Below are 21,454 nucleotides of genomic sequence, written 5' to 3' on the forward strand. Positions count from 1 at the left end.
TCTCAACTCTGTGTCCATCAGCTTCTTGCACAGCTGCTGAGAGAACCCATATCTGGGAGAACAGGAGTTTTGGTGACACAGCCACAGAGCCGGATTGTCCTGCTGTCCTGGCAGCAGCGAATCAGATGGGACAGGTCTCCAGCATGCACCAACCCCTTGATCAGGGACTCCACCGAATCCTCTCCAGTGCTAGGGTGCTGCAATGCTCCAGAGAGGTGTTTCAAGAAGCCAAAGGAGGTTGTGTGTCAGCTTTTCTGGACCCCCAGAATTTTCTAGATTGGTAAGTGAACTTTAGTTCCTCTTTCTTCTTAAAAAAAAAAAAAAAAAAAAAATCAGCCTCCACACAAGCCATGCCTGAATGCTCAGTGTGGGGCTTAGTCAATCAGAGACTATTGGAGAGGCCAACCTAAGGGTAAAAGTATTGGGTAACATTATATCTAACAGTGGGAACTTCTTTTTCACTCTCATCACATAAAAGTACTTTAATTGTGAAATGGCATTTTATTATCAATTTTTCAGTATTGTATCTCACAAATAAATTTTGCGCCGTCTCTGATTTTTTAACAGCTTTGCAAAACAAACTTTTGTAGTAACGAATTACATTCTTCATTTTCTTAACAGTGTATTTAACTCATGTAAATGGGTGCTCTTTCTCTCTTTTCCCTGTTACATTGAAGAAATTACATTATTATTAGTATTACATAACTATTTTCCTATATAATTGCAGAACAGAAATTAAGGAATAGGAAAACTGTCACCTGTTAGAAATAACAAAAGTCCTTGTTGTAGTCAGTATTTTCTTCCGATTTATTTTCCTGTGTTCTACTACAGTCACTGCTGTTTTTTTCCAAAGGGACTATAAATAAATTCGTCCTCTCTTTTCTTGAGAAGCCACAGATAAGTTAGTGTACAATTACCTAAAGTATTTTAAGCATTCCACTCACAGCAGGTTGTTTGTGAAGAAATGCAGTGTTCTTTACAGATCAAGGCACTTCAGCTTTCCTAGCTCTCAATCATTACATTCTTCATTAATGTAACTAACTGTTCTATCATTTTTGGACTTAGAAAAAAATGAAAACAAAGAAATTAGTTTTCTTAGGTCACTCTTTGGTGCATTTGGCTGAGACCCAGAAACACAGCTGAGACACATAAAACAGAAATTACAGACTTTATAGGCATCAAACCATAGTATTCCTTCAGCTTCTCCCATCCTGAGGACATTGTCTCCATTCTTTGCTTTGAAGCCGAGAACCCCAGCACTGCTGATAATTAACTGTTCTTTCACCAGTCATGGGTGAGAGGACTGGCAGCCTCAGTAGTGGGAAATGAAACTCCTTCCTTCCAGAGAAGGAGCTCACTTCCAGAGAGTGAGCCTGTTAATTAGCCAGCACTCCCAGGGCAAGATCTATAGGCCACAGCTCAGGTAAACATGAACATAAAAACATATGCACACCGTACAGCCTATAATCTTGTATACAGCATTATGAACTGAAAACATGTATGGGCATAGGACTCTGACTGTGAAGGCCACTACAACGCCTTTGCAATCACCATTACTTCATAAAGACATCTGGTCTAGTCTTGTAAAAACACATGTCAACCCTGAAATAAAATTCAAATTAAGCACAAATCAAGAAGCTCATCAAGTCCTATGCTCATATTTTGCAGCATTATAAAAAAATCAATAATTAGTTAAAAGTATTTTTCTATTCACAGTAGTAATAGACAAACATTTCCATTTGTGAGCCATATGGACATATCTATCTCTGTATCACTAAAAAAACCCACTGATGAGATTATTCCACAGTTTACTGTATTGATGTATAATGCATGACTGTATTATATAACATGTTTTATACAGTATGTTGTATAATACAAGGAAAGTGTGTATAACATATTGTTCATTTACTATTTAATACAGTTCTGTAGCAGTGCAGGTGCAGCTTTGGGTCCTACCACCTAATGGTGGAGTGTATGGAATTCCAGCATCACAAAATGATAAGGTTGTATCTTGACAGTTTTTAAGACAGAACTTGGAGTACTTATACTTCAAGAGCTTTGGCAGTTTTTTATCTCTATTATGTAAGTTCTGAGCTCTGATGATTTCAGTGTCCAGGTTTTATAAATGAGAGCTGCGGTCAGTACCACCAACCATGTTCTCATTGGGGAGAGGAAGAACGCCAAGGTGCCATATGTTCGCTGCAGGAAATAGCAGGAATAGACCTGCCAGGCCAGGAGCAGGGTCATTGCCAGGTGAACCAGCACAGCCACGAGGCGTCGGACGTGACGGATGTGGGAAAGGAAGCTGTGGCCCTGACATCGCAGCAGCAGGCACCAGCACAGGTAGGCCATCAATGGCAGGTTGAAAAACATCATCTGAAAGGAAGAGAAAAGAAAAATAAGACAATGAGCAAGCAAAGGTTCTGGGTAACATCTATGAAGGCTTAAAAACATATGCACACATAAAGCTGTCCCATTCTAAGGGCTGAGTACACTTCCCAGAGATAGAATCTCAGGATTTATCTCCACGACTCTGCAGCTGATAAAGGCACTTGGCCTGAGTCCCAGGCCAAGCATTCCTGCCCATTCCCTTGCAGTAAGAGGCACTAACACGCATTTGACATTTCCTCTAACTGATTCAGGGAGACAGACTTACCAAAAATTAGCATGGCAAAACCAAATGGTCTGTATGTCAGCTTAACTCTGACCCAGCCCACTCCAGCAGAGTCCCACTGGTACAAGGGAGACACCATGAAGAAGGAGGCAATGCTGGTTTGGTCCACTATCTTAAATGCCAAGGAATGACACCTTGTCTTTCAGACTAACGGGGAAACCACTCTTGGGAAAACTGGACTCATGTGTGCTTAGAGAGTGACACCTACTGATCTGAAGGGTTATTAAGGCTGCAAGGGCTGCCCTGTCCACTCAGTTTTTTTGTTTAATCACTCTGTGTTAGCCAAAGGCAAAACTAGAAAATTTACAGAAAATTTAGAGTTGTAAATCTGTAGAGACAGCCTCTAATCTAAATATCCAGGGAGTCCAAAGCAACATCGTTTTTTTAGAGAAAAAGAGAAGTTTGTGAAAATAATGCACAACCTCCTTCCTTTCTTTAAATCTGCAGGAAGGTAAGAAAGACCACTTGTAGTCAGGCATGGTCACTAATCTCTCTAATTCCAAGACTCCTTTCTTTATAAAACTATTAAAAAATTGAAAAAAGCCCCTGAAAAAAAAGCTGGTTTTTAGCCTTTATTTTATACTCACCTGTAAAATCCCAACCACAAATGTCATACTGCCCTGTAAGAAGGAACCACCAACAAACACCCCAAAGGAAAAACAGGCCCCCATCTGGCCATCTATCAGTTCACCTACAAACCATGGTCCTGCAAGACAGGAAATCAAACATCATCATCAGGAAACACAACAGAGACACAGCCCTTTCCCACACAACCCTTTGTACCCTGAGACTTCCCTATTGCATGTCCAGAGTAATCAGCCTCATGTTTTTATATTCGGCAAACAGCAGTCTGGTGTGAAAATGCCACAGTACGACGGGGGCTTGTGGCATGCAATGAAAATACTTTTGAATTAGTTTCATCTCTGTGACAATTTTCAACACCACATATAATATCTTCCCTATGAGATAGGTGAAAAGGATAGTTTTTTTCCCAGAATTACAGTAAGATATATGAAAAACGTGGTCACAAACAATTCCAGCCTGGCTCAGCATAGAAATTAAAATAGGCAGACTGCTCTGTGTTATGCATACTACACTGACTAACAAGAAAATAACTATTTCAGTAAGATGTTATCAGCGGAGAACAAGCTCAGATTGTTAGCTCTGATGTGAACAATCAAAAAATAAGTGAAAAACTGTATTTAAAAATACTTCACTTTCAGAGTAATTTAACAAGCTAAGTGTTTCATTAATTCAGGGCTTCTAAGTTAGGCTCTTACAAATAAACCTTTAGTCTCTTTGGACAATAATTTTTGAAGTTCCACATAGATTTTGTAACTTAAGTAGATTTTCCCCATTCTCCAAGATGTTAGAATTCTTATTTTTCATCAGGATCTAATGTGTAATTTCAAAATACCAATTTATGTCCTCCAGTACTCTAGGCTACTTACCCAGAATGGTGTATAAATTCAGAACCAGAATTGAGTAATAGAAGGTGTTTGTTTTACTGAAGATATGAAGAGAATATGAAGTCAGAGTAAATAATCCCGGCTTTCCTAAACAGACACAACATTTAAGAAAAATACATTTAATTCAGTTTGCAACACCTCCCCAAATATATATGTATGTATAATACTGGTCTTTCTGAAACAAACCGGCACACAATTTACTCATTCTTTTAAATAAGGAATATAAAAATAATATTTGGTATGTCTACAGAAGAATGCATTACTATTACTGTGATAACTGAAAATAAAGAACCAATAAATATATAACAGTCTATATTAAAAACAGCAGAGGAACCTGCCATTCTAAAGGAATACACTTACTGTATGTAAATAATACTGAATGACCATTCTATACCCAGAAAATGAAGTTAGCTAGAATGAAAGACATGGAGAAAGTATGTATTAAATTAAAAGTAAGAGCAACAAAACAGTAACTTTGCAAACCCAGAAAGGTAGGTCAGCATGGACTAGATTAGGTGGATTTCCTTTGATTAAATCTACTTTAGTGAGATCTGATAGCAACTCAAAATTAAGGCTAGGCATTAAAATGACATTATTCTGACAAGTGTGTGGTGCTAGTAGAAAAAAGAAGTAATAGCTCTCTGAAGCAGACAATTCACAGATCAAGAGAGCCTTCCTAAAAAGTTGGCTTGTAGACTTAGACCTATTACGTGGCCTTCTCACAAAGAATTAACCCCCAGAGGGCAAGCTTCATCTTTGTAAATCAACAGCTCTAACAGATTTGTTCACTAAGTTGTCTTTTAAAACATTTGTCATAGTCCACATGGACCTAGCTTACCACAGAGTCAGTTTTTTTAATGTGTAGCTGCTGAGTTCCATAAAGGCAACTGAAAATCTGATTCTCTTCTATGTAAGCAGTTGCTGTAGCTACTTCAGGATGCCACACAATTAGAAGTAATAAGGAAGGGACAAACACTGACATGAATAGGAAGGGAGGTGGCTTCCAGAAAAATCTCATTAGTAGGGTGTGGTTCAAATGATTGTTTAAAGGATAAACACCATGAGCTTATAGTAATAATTTTCATTTACTAGATGTATCACAAAGTATCAAGTTATGACAGAAATGGCCTTAATATTATTTTGAGAAAGACCCAATCCTGTTCATGTTCTTTGCAAAAGTTAACAAACACTGTCTTTGCAAAAGGAAATCTGTTTCTCCACTCAGGCAAGAGAGAATTCTGCGACAACTATATTGAAACAAGCACACATATAGAAAATACAAAACAAAACATTCCTTTCCCTAGGTACTGGATTCTTCAGTGAGAAAATTAAAATGAAACTTTGGACTTCAATCAACTTAATTTTTGTTTAGATAAAGATACCTGCTCAAGTTTCTAGTTTACTTTATTTGATATATTGGAGGTTTTCCAGCTTCCCTTAAAAGCGAGATAGCAGCTTCTGAGAAACCAATCAAATCCCACAGTAGCAGATGTAAAATGCATATGGTGATTAACAGCACAGTTACTTACATATTGTTAGCACACAGGTCAAGAATAAAACATTTGGGGGAAAACAGATCTACTAAAAACCACAGGTAAACATTAGTTGATACCTTTGAGTGCTGGCTTTTGGAGGTGTCGGAAAACAACAAGCAAGGTAATCTGAATCAGCACAATCAATCCAAAGAGCACTCGAGCCTGAAAAGACAGTTTTGACTGTAAGCCAGCCCTGGAATAATTGCAGCCTTGGAGCATGCTTTATGGGCACTGATAGAATGGTACAAAGATTCTATTTGAAACACAGTCAAAGCTTGTTGGTGTCACTGAACTGAAGAGTAAAAAGGAAACTTAAAGAATTTCTAAGTTCTAGGATTTGTATTGTACTGACTTGAATTCTGCTCGATGTCTAAAAGCAATAGAGCCGAATATTTTTAAAAAAGGGTTTGTAAACACATCCATTGAAAAAGTGCAGTTACACTTCCAAGGCAAAACACTGTCTGAGCTGAGGAGAAATGCAGTTCAAGACATGGTGTAGAATGTGTGACTGATTTAACAAAACAAAGATAGTAACGTTGAGCCAATTATGATAAGAACTACAGTCATGTGGACTTTCTTACGTAGTTCTAGAAGTGCGCCTAGACTATTAAGACATGACATTCTTCTTTGCATGTACTGAGCTGTAACACATATGACTAAAAGTCGATGGGGATTTTGCCTTCCACTTCTCTGGAGCTGGTTATGATGTCAGCAGCTGACAATGAGAATATTTGCAGCATTCTTTCCAGAAAACATATTTCAACAGTTCAGAGTGAATTTCTCTTTGGTTTAATGTTTCCTTTTTCTACTATCTCCAGTAGCTCTTTTTCAATTCCTTGCTTGCACAAAATGTGTGTATACTTATGCCCGAAAATGGATAATTGGGACTAAATCCAGTCCCAGCTGTTTATATAAACCATTGTTGCACATTTATGGTTTAAGTGTGCAACTTGAGAAACTTCAAATGTTTTGCAATTCCAAAAGAGAATTCACATCTGGAAAAAGTAAACTGCATTCAAGTCTATGAATTTCTTCAGGAATTACAAAAATGCCTACTGCAGCTTGGGAAACCAAAATGGAATAATAGCTGTTTTGCTGAAAGTACTTACCAGAACATAGTGGTCAGTGAGAAGAATAAGAGATGACCAAAAGTCAAATCTAAGAGAGAGGTTTTCTTCCATACCAAATAAATGGCCCCGTGTGCCAATTCTTCCTGAAGCATCCTAAATTGATATAAAATGAGAGGAATTACATAGCAGTGGTACAAAAAACTGTCTAGTTAAAGTTCCTAATTATCACTGCAGCTTTTCCAGAAAGATACGATTGATGTATGCTTTTCTGGCATACTGCTGTATTAAATTCTACCTACAAAGCACTACTTACAGTCAATTCTGCAATTTCAAGTAAATTGGTGATTATAAAATCATAATCTGAAAGTACTACATATGGATAAGAGCCTGTCAGAGATTCAGCAACTTATGGAAGACTGTGACTGTTAATTGCCCCCACCCCCCACCCCACGTCCCAGTTGTCTTCTGGAAGTTCAAGTCTAGGTAATAGCCTGTATTAAAATATTTTCATATTTTGTTGTGCTTAATTTCTGGTGTATTGCCAAAAACCCATATAGATAAACAAATACTTGTTTATTATTTATTTAACATAGTGCAGTGTTGAACACAGTGTTCCAGGTGTGGCCTGGCAAGCACTCTGTAGAGCAGGATAGTGACTCGGCTGGTGATGCTCTTGTGGAAGTACCCCAGGATGCAGTAGATTTTCTCTGCTGCACCAGCACACTGTTCATTCACACTGGGCTTGTGCTCCACCAGGACACTGAGGTCCCTTTTCACAGAGCTGCTCCCCAGCCAGGCAAATCACAGCCTGTGCTGTACTCCTGGATTATGTTTTCTGGGTGCAAATCCTTACAATTTTCCTTTATGAACTTCATGATGTTCTTCTTGGCCCACAATTTGCCCTTGATTAATCTGTGCTGGCTCTTCCCAGTCACGTATTTCATCTGACCTGAGAAAGCCCCCAACAAGGATGGATTTGTTTCCTAATTTTCCCAGGGACTGAAGTAAGACTGATGGGCCTATAATTTCCTGGATCCTCCCTTAAGCCCTTGTAGACAGGAGAGTCATTAGCCTTCTGCCCATCTTTGGGTATGCCCCCTGATCTCCACAACTTCTCCAAGACTATGGAGAGTGGCTTCACAAAGATGTCAACCAAGTCTCTTAATACTCTGGAGTGGAAACTGTCAGGACTCCTTGATCTGTAGGATCAAGCTCCTTTGCCAGGTCTTACTCCAACTCTTCTTTCATTGACAGTGGGTCTCTGCATCAAGCTTGATCCTTGCTCCCAAGGCCCAACACAGAGGTGAAGAAACTGTTGAGAACCTTTGCCCTTTCAGAGCTGTTGGTGACTAATTCACCTCTGCTGTTTAACACTTGGCTAGTAATTTCCTTCTGTTTCTGTTTGCTGTTTAAATACCTTTAGAACCCTTTCTTGTAATTTTTTACATCTCTGGCCAATTTAAATGCAAGTTCGCACTTCTGTCATGTCTTATTTTACTTCTTATGAAAAAATATTTATTTCTTTATCCCAGAAGCTTTATTAATATTTTGGTGCTTAGCACTCAATGTTTATTTCTTTATTAAATCCTTTGAGTTTTGTAATCAGAGAAATATGAAAGTAAGTCTGTTATCATGTATTTTGTTCCTAGTTATGTGAAGCAGGAGGGTGATAGAGAAGCCATAAGAAAAAAAATAATACAAAGAATGCCAACAGGTACCTTACCTGGACAGTCGCTTCTATGTGATGGAACCCTTCACTGTAGTTTTGTGGACTCCACTTCAGCACATAGAGAGGGCCAGACACATGATGTGCATTCCCCAGGTGAACTCCATCTATGTAGACTTTGACAGAGATAATGACAGAAGGAGAAAATGCCAGAATTCTAAGGAGTAAATAAACAGGAAAAGAAACAGATTTGTTACTGGACTTGCAGGTATGTCATTACTTCCTTAACAAAAAGTCCCTAAAAGTTAAGCTGCCTTGTATTAAAGAGTTCAAAAGTTTTAGAAATTAAAACAGTGAAATATCTGTAGGCTAATGGTAACATAGTAGGTCTTTCCTACTGTTAAAAAAAAGTAGTTCTGTATGACACTACAAAAAAGAACAGGATAGAAAACTGGCTGTGGAACAGACAAAAAGGTGGCAGATGTTGTAAGGCCCTGGCAGAAATAATTTTAGAACTCCTGCTCCAAAACATTTGCTAACACAGGTGGGATGTATCCTCTAGCACACATAGACACATAACTAAATACTTGTAGATGGCTTAGTAAAAAATTGCCAGGCTCTCTCTCTCTAAAGTCCTTTGTTGTTGGGAGTGGGGCTTTTTCCTTGTTTTTGTTTTTTTGGTTTTTTTTGCTAGTCAGTATATAACCTCTCAGAGTTTGCAACTGCATTTAAGACAAATGGAGTAGAATGCAATATTGATATTACAGATCTCAGATACCAAGAAATGTATTGTCACTTGGCAGTAGTGCTTATATTCAGAGAAACAGTGATACTAATACAGGCTCAAAATATTGCACATGCAATTCCTTTAATTTCTGGTAATATGAATGGCATTCCAGAGCATATTTTAGTCAAATGAAGTAATTTCATACAGTTATGGTGGACAATCCTCCAGAGAAAAGTGAATTCTGAGAACAGCAGACACACATTTAAAAAAAAAAAAAAAAGGGTTTGAGTATATACATATAATTTAATATTGTGAAATCATGACATTACAGGGTACCTGATATGAGTGGAATAAAGAATTTTGACTAGTGGTTCATGAGTAGAACTGCTGTAAAGGAAGGATTTGGGATTGGTGATGAGAACTACAGGCCACTCTTCAAAGTTAAGATCTGCGAAGCTGAGGAGGTCATGATCAAACACGAGGATCCTGTATCTATAATTAAAGGAAAAGAATTTTGTTAATACAAACCACTGTGTGAACAGCTGATTTCTATGCTTCTCAAGTTCCTAAAGAACCTGGCTTTATTTTCCATTTATTCTCTTCTGTAGTTGATCTTACATTTTTCAACTCTGCTATATTAACTATACAGTTGCTTACCTCTGATGAGGTTAATTTTATTACAAATCATGGGAGTAGCATCCAAAATTCCAAGTGTGAATTTTGCACATGAATCAGATAAATGAATATTACATTAAAGAACTCAAATATAATGTACATTTCCACAGTGTCTGTGTAGGTACTCTAACTCAGGACAATGACACCAGCATCCTCTTCCCCTGTATTCATACCAGTATCTTTCTTTGGATTACTGCAGAATAAAAGCTAGTATACTACTATACACTACACATAGCATCAGACACTTTTTGATATGCAAATAAGGTAACATTTCTCAGGTGGACTATTTCTGTGTCAAGAATTCCAACAGCTACTGCAGAGCATATGTATTTTGAAGTAGTGATGCTGAACTTTACTACAATTTTTTCATCTACATTTGAATACTAAACATACTATCTAGACGTCCCCTTTTGAGTTTTTAAATATCAAGAATTAAGAAAAAAATATTTACTTTATTAGTACACTGCTGATATGGGGAAAAATCCCAAACATACACACAAGGCCTTTTTTTCAAAAGCACTAATAGTAATAACCAGTCAGGCTGATCTCATGCTTCTTTCAAATTCACCACACAGCATAAAAGGGAATCACAGTACAGCAAGGTAGGTTTCATATAATAATTTGCTCATATGGGCTTTTCTTACCTCCTATTATCCATCCAGTCTCCCAGCTCAAGTTCCAGAGTGCCACCACGGTGTTGACTGTGCAAGACTGGCATCAGCCCACCCATTGTATGGAGATGTCCACATAAATAGGCTGTGGCAGAACTAATAAGAATTATGATTATTTGGGTGGGAAGGAAATACCACTGCAGAAAATCTGAAAACTGAGAGATGAGCATGTGAAGACAGGCAAGAAATGTACTTCATGCTGAAAACATACAGGGTAAGAAGATCTTACCTCATTAGTGTTCGTATTCCAGGGGATGGGGAGATGATTGTTGAGGTGGGGTAGTGGCCAAACCAGATAGTATGGTTGCTGTGTAGACTTTCTGCTGCCATCAAAGACAGCTCTGCCATTTGATTCTGAAATAGGTAGGTGACAAATCCATTTTGCTAAATAAATAAATGTCTCCCATGCATTATGTAACTTAAAAATGTAAACACTCTTATAGATGAACACAAATCTTTCAAACAATTTTTCTATATTAAAAAAACCCCAAACAAACCACTACAGAAATAAAACAGCCAGCCAAATGGAGTGCAAAGACTTATACAATACCATGTTTAAAATCCCAAAAAAATTATAGGGTCTCTTAGGGCCTGGGCTGAGTGTGGCATCCACGCAGATGAATGAATAGTTCCCAAAAGAGGTTGTGTGGATGTAATGGAAAGAACCATCTCTACGCCAGGCAGAGTATTTCCTAACAAAATAAGATGGAAATACTCCTGTTAGGAAAGCCTGTAGCCATGACAAACATACATTGCTTTCTCTCCTTCCACTGATGACAGGTATTTTATTATTTCTGAGCTACAAAATTGAAATGCTTTTGATACTTCATGCTAGATGGGAATTGTACATATCTTCCACTGGTAAAGACATGACATTTCAACTAACAGTACCACCTAAATTGCTGTATTAAGGATTAAATTCTGTAACTAAAATGATTTTGAGTTAATCTGAGAATCACTAAAATTCATTAAGTTTAGGTTGGTTTTTTTAAAAAAATTCTTTGGGGGTTTTGGGGGTGGGCATTTTGTGTGCATTTGGGTTTTTTTAGTTGTTTTAATTTTGTTTTATTCCCTGCATGATTTGTGGGAGCCAAAACATTCCTGAGTTCAGATGAGTATAATTTGAACAAAGCCATCCAAAAATCAGTTCATGTCCCTGTTTCTCCACCAATCAGAACAATAAAATTGCCAGGAAGGTTGACCTGAATAGAATATAAGACAATATATTGAAAACACGTTTTCCATACTTCTGATGCCATAAAAACCCTTTCACAATATTTAAGTTAACATTATCTCTGTGAACATCATCAACTTCAATACAATTTCTTCCTTTAGTCCCACTTTGAGTATGTGTAACAGTTGATTAATCCTATGCTAATGCTGTGAACATGCAGTAGGAACCTATGTTTTTCTGTAAAAATATTGTATTTCAAAATAACCCCCTGCCCTCTTTAATTTTAATGCATAATGAAAACCAGAATGTGGTGTTGAATAACTGTTCTTCCTAGCTTCTATTTTTATTTCTGCAAGCAATTTTTATAATTTTAATATTTTACAATATTATTTATATTTTTATATATTGAAAAAACAACTCCATTTCACTCCTCCATCTTCTCTCTCCTAGAGTTAAAATTTTGTAGACATTGACAGATTTAACACACTCAATTACAAAACACAGAAGGATAAGAGATAAGAAATCTGCACAAACAAGTCTCTATTTTCTCAGTCAATTCTGCTCTACTAACTGACAATGCAAAAGACAGAGGGAATAGTAGGTATGATCCTGGGTTATAGGAAACTCAGTGAAAAAGCATATATGTAGTAACTGAAAACAGAATATCGTTTAGTTAATTTGACCTTGAATATAGCTGCATGTATGGTAAATAAAAGTACCTGTAATAATTCTGAACACTATCCAGGCGTGGAATGTTGAATGAATCTGTAAAGGAGTAAAAAAGGAAATAAGGAAACTTTCAGATCAAATAAACCTGTCTCCATTTTGACCACAGAGCTTTTCAAAAGTTTTTTTTTGACTGGTTGCATGCTCTGTAAGAAAGACTTAACTTATTAATGGAAAATAAAGTAGCCATAGCATTAGAGAATAGTGTGTGTAGAACAGACACCAGCTTGGGGAAGCCTGCACTGCAACAGTTCTACTTCTCCATTAATGCTGGTAACAGAAGCCTAATAGGAAAATGAGTATATATGACAAAGCATGCACTTTCTTCCCCCCAGTGCAGCTTCCTGTACAGCCTGCTTATACAGCCTACATGATTGTCAGCTTGTGTTTGAATGCTCACAGTGTGGCAACAGCTGAAGGATCTAAACTCCCATGACTCCTTTCTATTCAAAAGAAACCAAATTTCCTTTAGCTGCTGGACATGTGACATCTTGCAAATGTAAACCTGTGAGGCGGAAGTCTATGAAAAGTAAATTGAAACCTTTTCTTCAGTATGGTAAGATTACAGTTTGCCCCTCCATTAAATAGTGTGGTATATAAAATAATGACATGGAAACTAACATCTGAAGTCATGTTCTACCACTTGCCAGGTAAAAGACTCTTACTTCTCTGGTACTAAAACTCACTCCAGTAAGAGCTTGTAAGCAAAGTATGTCCTCAGTAGACATGTGGATGGCAAGCCCTTCTGATTAATGAATTGCACTAATGAGTATGAACATTTTACCTCTATATTCTGTGACCTGCAATCACAGAAAAGACAGAAATGTTTCATTTTCTTCTTACCATGATTCCCTTTGATGTCTATCCACTTGGTTTTTTCCATGACCCTTGATCTCTTCAGGATTGACTGGTAAGTTTTCCACTCATCTTCTACCTGCTCAGATCCCAGTTTATCTCTTGTCTTAGCATCTGTCAGATCACCTGGGAGTGTACAAAGGTGAGATATAACTAGAGGCCTACAAAGCTTATATAAATACTGTAACTAGGCAAGCATGCCATCTCTGCCTCCAAGTTTAAGTAGCTGCAGGCCTGGGTGCTGTATATGGTCCACAATGTCAAGGTAAACTCCTTCTAATGCAGATGCAGCAGCCTCACCAGACATCTACTGACCACATCACTGCAGCACTTTCACTAATTAGATAAGTAACTCTCTGTAGAAACAAAACTCCAGGTCTAGCATTAGGATTCCAAAGCCTTGCACACAGTAATGGCTTGGTCTTTTAGATTTCCTTGTCAAAACTTAATCTATTTCAATAGCAAGCTGTCAAGTGAAGTGGCAAGGTTTATTTCACCTCTCTTGGTATGATATGTTCAAATGGAAACCAACAATAAAATCTTACATTAATTCACAAGTTAATGTATTTTGTATGAATTTCATACAAATTAGCATGGATTGTTCTGAGAGAGGAACTGTATCCTAGTGGCTAACCACAGACATTGCTCACTTCTGTAATTTCAAACACAAAGAATGTAGAATCATGACCGGGACAAGAAGGAAGGTGGCTGCTAGCAGGGGCCAAGATGCAGCAACACATATTGGGAAAACAATAGCTACCTTGTGTGATTGTGTCTGTTACATATAGAACACACTAAACTCACTGAAGAAACTGAATGCTGAAGAAAATAATAATTCCTTTGTTGAGAGGTTATTCTTTTCAGCTTCTAGTAGTCTTCCTTTAGCTGCAATTCAATTTCCATTGCTTAAGATACCTGAATGTTTAAAGTTCTCTCTTGAGATCCTAGAAGTTTGGCTATTTGCTTTGACAGTACACTCAACAGGAAATTCACACTTTTCAATTGCTTACCTGTTGCTAGAACAAGTGCTGGCTGAATTACATCAATTGTTTCAGAACAGAATTTTTCGAATTCAGGAGCTCGTTTGGGATCTTGAAATTTGCTGATATGAATATCTGACACCTGCAAAAGAGAAGAGTGAAACACTGCCCCAAGTAGAGGGTTATTGCTATCCAAGTTGCTCTGCAAAGCCAAGTATACATAAGAATGCATCATAAGAGCAGTCACAGTGATTCATGTCAGTGTAAGGGATACAGGGAGAAACGGAAGTAGTTGACTAGGGGAGAAGGAAAGCAGAACAAACAAATGATATTGCAACTCTAACCCCTAAAATCACATTTACATCAAGAAAATTTCCTTAAAACTAAGAGAATACAAAAATATGAGGAAATACTTGGGTATCCACAGTAAATGGTGATGACTGCAAGTGGCCTGTTGCCTTTCAAATTCTGTGAGTTGCTGTGCAATACAGTGGTTTTGCTGCAAGTAAGAATACAAAGTTCTGCAAAGCAATAGGTTAAAGCTACCTAGTACTTAAAATGTACCGAAAATTCGTTTTATACCTGGTGTGACATTTCCAGTAGCTGAGTGGAAGGATTTTTAACATTCTATCCACGCATTTTATTGGATCAAACAAGTGTGTTTAGATCCCATTCCATGTGCCTTCAAGAAGGCAAAGATTCCCTAAGACATGATGATATGAAAGATGCTTTTCATTTCTGAGTCAGTCAAAGCCCTCACATCAGAAGAACTGTTTGGGGAGAATAAGAAATATAAGCTTTTTCTATTATTTTACATTGTGGCTTTTCAGTACTGTACAAAAAAAACCCCAAAACAAAACCCTTGTGTGAATGGTTTCAATTTCACTTTCCATTCTAGTTCAGTCAATCAATTAATTGCCCTCCTTGGTCTGAACAAATGGTATTTGATTCTCATAAAGCAGTAAGCAAATGCTCATGTGACAATATCACTTGGAAAGAAAAGCATTAACTTTTACATTCAGTTTAATAAACCTGTTCTTGTAGAGCTTGTAGTTTTTGAAAAATACAGATAAAATATATTGGAGAAAAATTATCTACTTCTACTTAGTCACTCATCTGTATACAAAGAAAACACTACCTGAATACAGTTTTTAAATTCTGCTTAGGAAAACTCCCCATTTGGAATGACATGGAATTTTTGCCTTGATCAGAATTGCATGCTAAAAAAGGCAAACACTTTTAGATATAACTTTATCTTCACTTGCATTGATGCATTCAAACTAGTGTGAGACAAAGAACACAGCAAAACTACCTTGATACATCAAACCTCATTTAATCATTGACAAGGATACAGCTTGTTTTGCTTCTTTTCAGCCTGTGGATTTGCAATTAATTTATCTCAGCACTCAAACAGAGAAAATTAAAACTTAACTTACTCAGTTTTCATTCTTGAGAAAAAAGTCTGACAAAAAAATCTTACTCCTGCTCTACCAGTAACTACAGCAAATGTAGATTTCCAACCTTACAGCAGAGAGTGGTTTGGAAGCCTAATTTCCTACAATGACCATCCCACTTTTCTTCCCTATGAGTTTAAGGTTTAAAAAAAGGTTCAACTTGTAATTTCTAAGAGTTACAGTGTCCTGGGACTTCTGAGAGCTGGGACTAAGTTTCACTCATCACTAACAGCCATGACATATGAAGATTTCAGAAGTGGAGCTTCTTCCCCTTTTTTCTTTTTTTTTTTTTCTTTTTTTTTTTTTTTGTAATTTTTAAAAAAATTAATTTCAGCTGATATCCCAATAAGAAGAAAGAGAGTGGGCAAGATGAAAAACTTGTAATGCTTTTATTTACTTTCCAAAATGTAGGTGAAAGCTCATTTGCTGCTCTTTCCCTTCCCTCTGACTGATGTGGATATTTGGCCTCTTATTGCATCATAGGCAGTTACCTTTATTAAAATGTGTTGGGAGAGATTTAGGGGTGAGAAGGAGTCACCATCAACATTCCTTATCTAACAAAGATGTGGTTCAGGAAAGGCAGGCATTAACGAGGGAGAATTACAAGGTCTAGAGCAACAGTAGAATGCATTCAGCTGACAGAAACAGGAGAAATAATTATATACCTGTCAAATACTGAACTAGAGTGTCTGTCAGTTAGTAAGAGAAATTCTGCTACAAAAAATGGATGAGCCATTAATAGAAGATCAAAGTAGAAAGACTGTGATTTAGTTCAGTTTAAGAAGAGATAGTCCTGTGTATGGAAAGAAAAACAAGGCAGGAACTGCTAGAGGCAGAACTGACCATCTTGAGCTCTATTCAGTGACCTAGGCTAGACCTATGGAATCACCAGGGAGCCTGAAGCCTGTTTCCCATAACATTATCAGGCACAAGGCTGGATTTGGTGCTTTATTAGTTTCCAAGTTTGGTCAATGATAAAGGAGCTGTTAAAGGGCACGTCTGAAAGAGAACATAACCACTTGAAAGCAAAGCCAAGTTTCAAATTAGCTGTGCTATGACCTATCCTTGGGAGAGCTCTACTTGAATTGACATAACCAGAGAGAACACAGTAAGAGAAACACGGGCCTGTGCACTGCCTGTCAGTATAGCTCTGCAGCAGCTATATGCTGCTGTATCTGACTCTTCACAGGACAGCAGTGCAGGATAGGGGCTTTCCTTACATTATTTCAAGCATATCTCTTGATAATTGTACTCTGCAGTAAAAATAAGCCTTAAGTCACTTAAGGAAAAATTAATGAAAAAAAAATCACACCACCAATTAGAGAGAACCTAAGGACTTATATATGCCAGCTCATCCACTAAGAGCACTGCCTGCAGCTAATAAAGTCAGGCAAAGTGTTCTTGAGATTTAGAATGAAAACAAAACAGTAAAAGTTATTTGTTAGAAGGAAATGCACAGCAATCCCTGTGACATCTCAGCCATAGAGTAACTACAAATATGTAAACATATTTTTGTTTACATATTTTTGTGGCTAGTTCTACACTAAGTACTTTGGGAATGCTCTGGGGAGAAGAGTCACAGAAGAGGCCACAGAAGCCCTAAGATGTGACAATTTCCTTCCAGGACTATGCCAGTCAACTTGGATTTTTATGTTTAACCTGGAAACAAAGCTTCTGAATACTGGCATAGTACCTTCTACTGCTATAAATCAGTAAAGCTATTTTCTCAGCCACACAACTTTCTGAGGTTTTGAATGGGGAAAGGGACAGGCAGAGCCTGCATTTCTCCCCAGGATATTAGATAATATCGCACCAGGTACTGATGCAATATACAGGATAGCGTAATAATTAGGTGATTTTTAATTACCCGCTTCCACTACACATATCTTGTCTGATAAGGAAACTTCTCTGTGCAACCATCCAGGAGCCATAATGGCAGTCACACTCACACCACCTGGGACCGAGGCCCCTTCACAGCTACATCCCCACACTCACAGTCAGGCCAGGTTTCCTTACCAGCTCAGCTCCAGGTTTCCCATAGCTCAGACTTCGAGATCATTAAAATAATTTAATCTTGGTGCAGTAATTATCAAAATAACAGTTCGACTTGGGTACCTCTGAGGAGGTGCCCCAAAGAAAGGAATCCCCGGGCTTTTATACCCTCAGAGTCTGAGAGCAAGCAAGTCTGGGGGTGATGGGCTCCTGCCGTCTCTGAGTGCCCGGTCCCCAGGCCGGGACACAGGTCCCGTGCCCCGTGCTCTTCGCTGTGCAAAGGATTTCGCAGGTCCCGGCCTTTCGCCCCCAGAGCTCAGGCTGCAGCTGCACACCGAGCTGCCGGCACTCAACATACTCCTCAACGCGACCTTTCGGGCAGCCTGGCCGAACACCTGTAACTGGGCTTGACCGCGCGCCGCCGCCGTGCCCGCCGCTCGGCCGCCCCTCGCCCGCCCGGCCCCGCTCACCTGCACGACCCAGAGCAGGCTGGCGGCGGCCGCCCCGGGCGCGGGCTGCGGGGCCCAGCGGCGGCGCGGCCCCGGGGCCGGCGGCGCCGCCGGCGGCCCGTACCAGTCCAGCAGCAGCGCCACGGCGGCCGCCGCCAGCAGCCCCGCCGCCAGCCCCAGCATCCTGCGCCGCGCCGCCACCGCGCCCGCCCCGGGCGAGCCCTGCGCCGCCGAACCCGGCACTTCCGCGTCCACCTCCTCCGCTGCCGCGCCGCCCCGCGCCCGGCCGCGCTTGGCTCGGGGGAGCGATGCCGCCGCTCCCCTTGTGCTGGAGCTTCTATCCGGCGAGGCTGGGGGATCCCGGCTCTGCCCCCGCTCCCTGTGCCCTGAGCGTTCCTGCTTTCCCCTCCAGCCGCAGGGCTGCCTGGAAATGCCTGGGTTAAAGCAGAAGGAAACCCAGGCGTACGAAGAGATCCGTATCTCAGCCTGCTTCCCTACAAATACAGCATGTGAACTTTGGCTTTTTCTCGTTACGGTATTATAATTCTACCTGCTCGGAAATCTAGGCAGTTGACCTATTTTGATCCTGACAGAAGTATTTTTATGGTATTTTGAACATTTTAATATATATATATGTACACACACCATTTAAAACCTTGATATAGTAACCGAACAGTTTCATAATTGCTAAGTTATTCTTTGCTATCAACTCAGTTTACTAACTGCTGCCCATTTACTGTTGAGATTTTTTTCTTCCCATCTTAAGTATGAGTTCAGGTGAAAAAGCTCCTGTCACTTCACATCACTCTTTGTTATTTATCATAATATTCTCAAACAACTTCAGGTATTAGAAGTTTCTAATTCAGTATTATTTAATTGTAATTATATTTTCTCATGTAATTTCTCATAGGACAAAGATTTAAATTTTAGCATTGATAATAAATAGCATTGATTGATCGGGAAAAAAACATTTTTCAGCTCAGTTAGACTGCATTAATATGACACGTCTTTTTAGATGTTCTTCATAATTTAGTTACTCTTTTGCAGGACTTCATGTATGTTTGCTTTGTTTTTTTTTCAGCTGCCTTTCATCTTGTTTGTCTACTCTTTCCCCCCAACAAAACACCCTGAAGAAATGTTTCTAAATAAACATCAATCAGCAATCCTGTCAATCTTCAGAAGTAATCTGGAGAACTAGGGCTTTCTCACTTTCTTCCTGAAGCTCTACCATTTTATTTTAGCTCTAGCAAGGCTGTCAATTATTTTGTCTGTATTAAAATTGATCTGAATTCCTGTTTTGTTCTTCTTCTTTCCTCTATTACTGTAGTATCCATGGAGATCTTGTTTGGTGCCATTTCTGCCTGGGCAATGGTGCCAACTTGTTTTTTTAAGAGGTTTACTGACACTTTATTTGCTGTCTTTTAGTGCATGTGGGTTCCATTTTTTTAATAATAATTTTTTAAAGTAAGTCTAACAGTAAATCCTGTTCAATTAAAACAGTGATTTACATTAGCATACCTTTTGAAGTCACACAGGAAAGCAAACCCCCACTGACAGCTAAAAGAGATAGCCAGGCAAACTGCTTGCCTTGCAGCACAGGGGGCTGCAGGCAGCCCTCCTGCTGCTTGACTGGGTTTGTTGCTGGAATTCTGCCTTGCTTCTCTTGCTCGACTACATTGGAAGCTGGATTATATAATTGCTAGTGTTGATGCCAAAACAGGTGAAGGACTCCAGTAATCACAGTCCAAACTTAGTTGTTGTGCAAACAACACTTCTGGTTAGCGGGCAGCTGTGCTATTGGAAAGGATTGGGCACCAATTAGCAATATGGACAGACAGAACGAGATGAGATTGTTGTCTCATGGCAAAATTCAATTTTTATTTTTTACACCTCATACCTAAACCTGTCTCAGTGATGGTGATTTTAACTGACAGATTTCAGTAATTAAAGAAGTCTGCAGGACTTCTTAATATGAAGATGACTGGTAGCTGTGGCAGAGGAACTACATTCAGATTTCTGAAGATATAAGAGAAGAACTTTGAGAGTACTTGTGGCTGGGTACAGCACAAAAAAATCATTGGATATACCTGAAAAGATCACCTGTAAGCTTTATCCCATCCATACTTGTCACTGTCGAGGCAGGATGGGAATGAATAGACTTGACTCAGAAGGCTGTGAAAGTAAGACTCCCCTTTATTCAAAATACACTGCTCTTTTATACAAAGCTTCATGAGGACCAAATCCATTGGTTCTGAAATGAAAACAACCCACCACCATTGGTGCAAAGTGCTTGACGCACAGTGATAGAACTTAACTATAAACAATGTGAAAAACAAGAGAGATAAATAATTATTTACATTCTTTTCCAGCTCTTTCCCAGGCTTTTTGCCTGGCTAGAAACTCTCAGTTTCTTTCTTTAACTGAATCTGAGACCCACACATACTGATAACTGAAGAAAGTGAAAAAGCTGTTTGGAGGCTTGAAACAGGAAGACTACAGTGGAAGAAGGCAGTCTTCCCAATATCCAAGATATCAGGCATTCAAAATGGACCCCAAGATCCAATGCTATGGCTATTTGCCTATTTCCTCAGCCTTACGAAGGTGGAAACACACGGAATTGTACAACTGGACTGCAACAATCTGGAAAACTTCCAGCAATGCATAGGCCATGTTTGTCACACTTCAATCAAGATCCTAAATGCCCTAATCTGCCAAATCTGCTAAGCACCCAGAACAGTTTTGATACGCTGTTGGAAGGAGGTGTGGAGGAAAAATTTTGATCTTGGAGATCCTTTGGTCTTTAGGCATTTGCCTAAAGCTACTGTTGCTTCCTACACCAAGTTAATAAAATTTTCCCTTTGCTTAGCCCATGTGGGAACCACATGGAAGTGACTTTGCACCGTGTAGATGAAATTACTTGCGCTATTATCTTGCTAGCAATGAGGGGACATAGTCCCCTGCACCACTGGAGGTTTAGGTTAGATATTAGGAGGAATTTCTTCACCGAAAGGGTGATTAAACATTGGAATGGGCTGCCGAAGGAGGTGGAGGCAGCGACCCTGGAGATGGTATAAGGAAAGACAGGACATGACACCCAGTGCCACGGGCTGGATGATAAGGTGGTGTTCCGTGGTAGCTTGGAGTCGATGATTTCAGGTCTTTTCCAGCCTAATGGATTCCGTGGCTCGGCGATGCAGGGCGCGAAGCGGGCACGGTTTAAGTGCCTGCGGGGACCCGGCCAGCAGGAGCTCCGCGCGCCGGCCCGGCCCGCGCCGGGCTTCGCGCGGCCTCCCGCAGGGGGCGCTGCCGGGGCCCCGCGCGGGGCGGCTGCGCGCGG

General features: G+C 39.4%; 1 protein-coding gene and 1 long non-coding RNA gene across 3 annotated transcripts; one reads left to right on the top strand and one right to left on the bottom strand.

Annotated features, from left to right (window-relative positions):
• Positions 1 to 478: 478 nt before the first annotated feature.
• TMEM62 (transmembrane protein 62) lies at positions 479 to 18,224 on the bottom strand. 2 transcript variants are annotated; one of them, XM_021533533.2, is made up of 14 exons: positions 18,139 to 18,224; positions 14,253 to 14,364; positions 13,231 to 13,368; positions 12,381 to 12,426; positions 11,038 to 11,179; positions 10,717 to 10,841; positions 10,461 to 10,583; positions 9,478 to 9,633; positions 8,472 to 8,631; positions 6,788 to 6,901; positions 5,756 to 5,840; positions 4,126 to 4,230; positions 3,262 to 3,380; positions 479 to 2,376 (listed from the first exon to the last, which is right to left on the bottom strand). In XM_021533533.2, the coding sequence occupies exons 3-14, from the start codon at positions 13,268 to 13,270 to the stop codon at positions 2,050 to 2,052; spliced, it is 1,542 nt and encodes a 513-aa protein (XP_021389208.1). In that variant the 5' UTR covers positions 13,271 to 13,368; positions 14,253 to 14,364; positions 18,139 to 18,224; the 3' UTR covers positions 479 to 2,049. The 2 variants fall into 2 exon arrangements, with proteins under 2 accessions (XP_021389208.1, XP_021389207.1); XM_021533532.2 differs by lacking the exons at positions 11,038 to 11,179; positions 14,253 to 14,364; positions 18,139 to 18,224 and having other exon boundaries at positions 13,231 to 13,285.
• Positions 18,225 to 18,376: 152 nt separating this feature from the next.
• Positions 18,377 to 19,410, top strand: LOC110472175 (uncharacterized). Its single transcript, XR_002465699.2, has 2 exons — positions 18,377 to 18,626; positions 19,199 to 19,410. It is a non-coding gene; the product is annotated as an uncharacterized LOC110472175 (long non-coding RNA).
• Positions 19,411 to 21,454: the final 2,044 nt, after the last annotated feature.

Source organism: Lonchura striata, chromosome 6, assembly GCF_046129695.1.
Source record: "Lonchura striata isolate bLonStr1 chromosome 6, bLonStr1.mat, whole genome shotgun sequence".
Classification (NCBI taxonomy): domain Eukaryota; kingdom Metazoa; phylum Chordata; class Aves; order Passeriformes; family Estrildidae; genus Lonchura; species Lonchura striata.

Bases quoted from the DNA above. Each gene is read 5' to 3' on its own strand.
- TMEM62 (XM_021533533.2), bottom strand. From the start codon at position 13,270: ATGGAAAAAACCAAGTGGATAGACATCAAAGGGAATCATG. The intron at 10,584-10,716 runs GTAAGATCTTCT...AATTCTTATTAG, and splicing joins GGAATACGAACACTAATGAG to TTCTGCCACAGCCTATTTAT. The intron at 2,377-3,261 runs GTGAGTATAAAA...TCTTCCTTTCAG, and splicing joins TTGTGGTTGGGATTTTACAG to ATGATGTTTTTCAACCTGCC.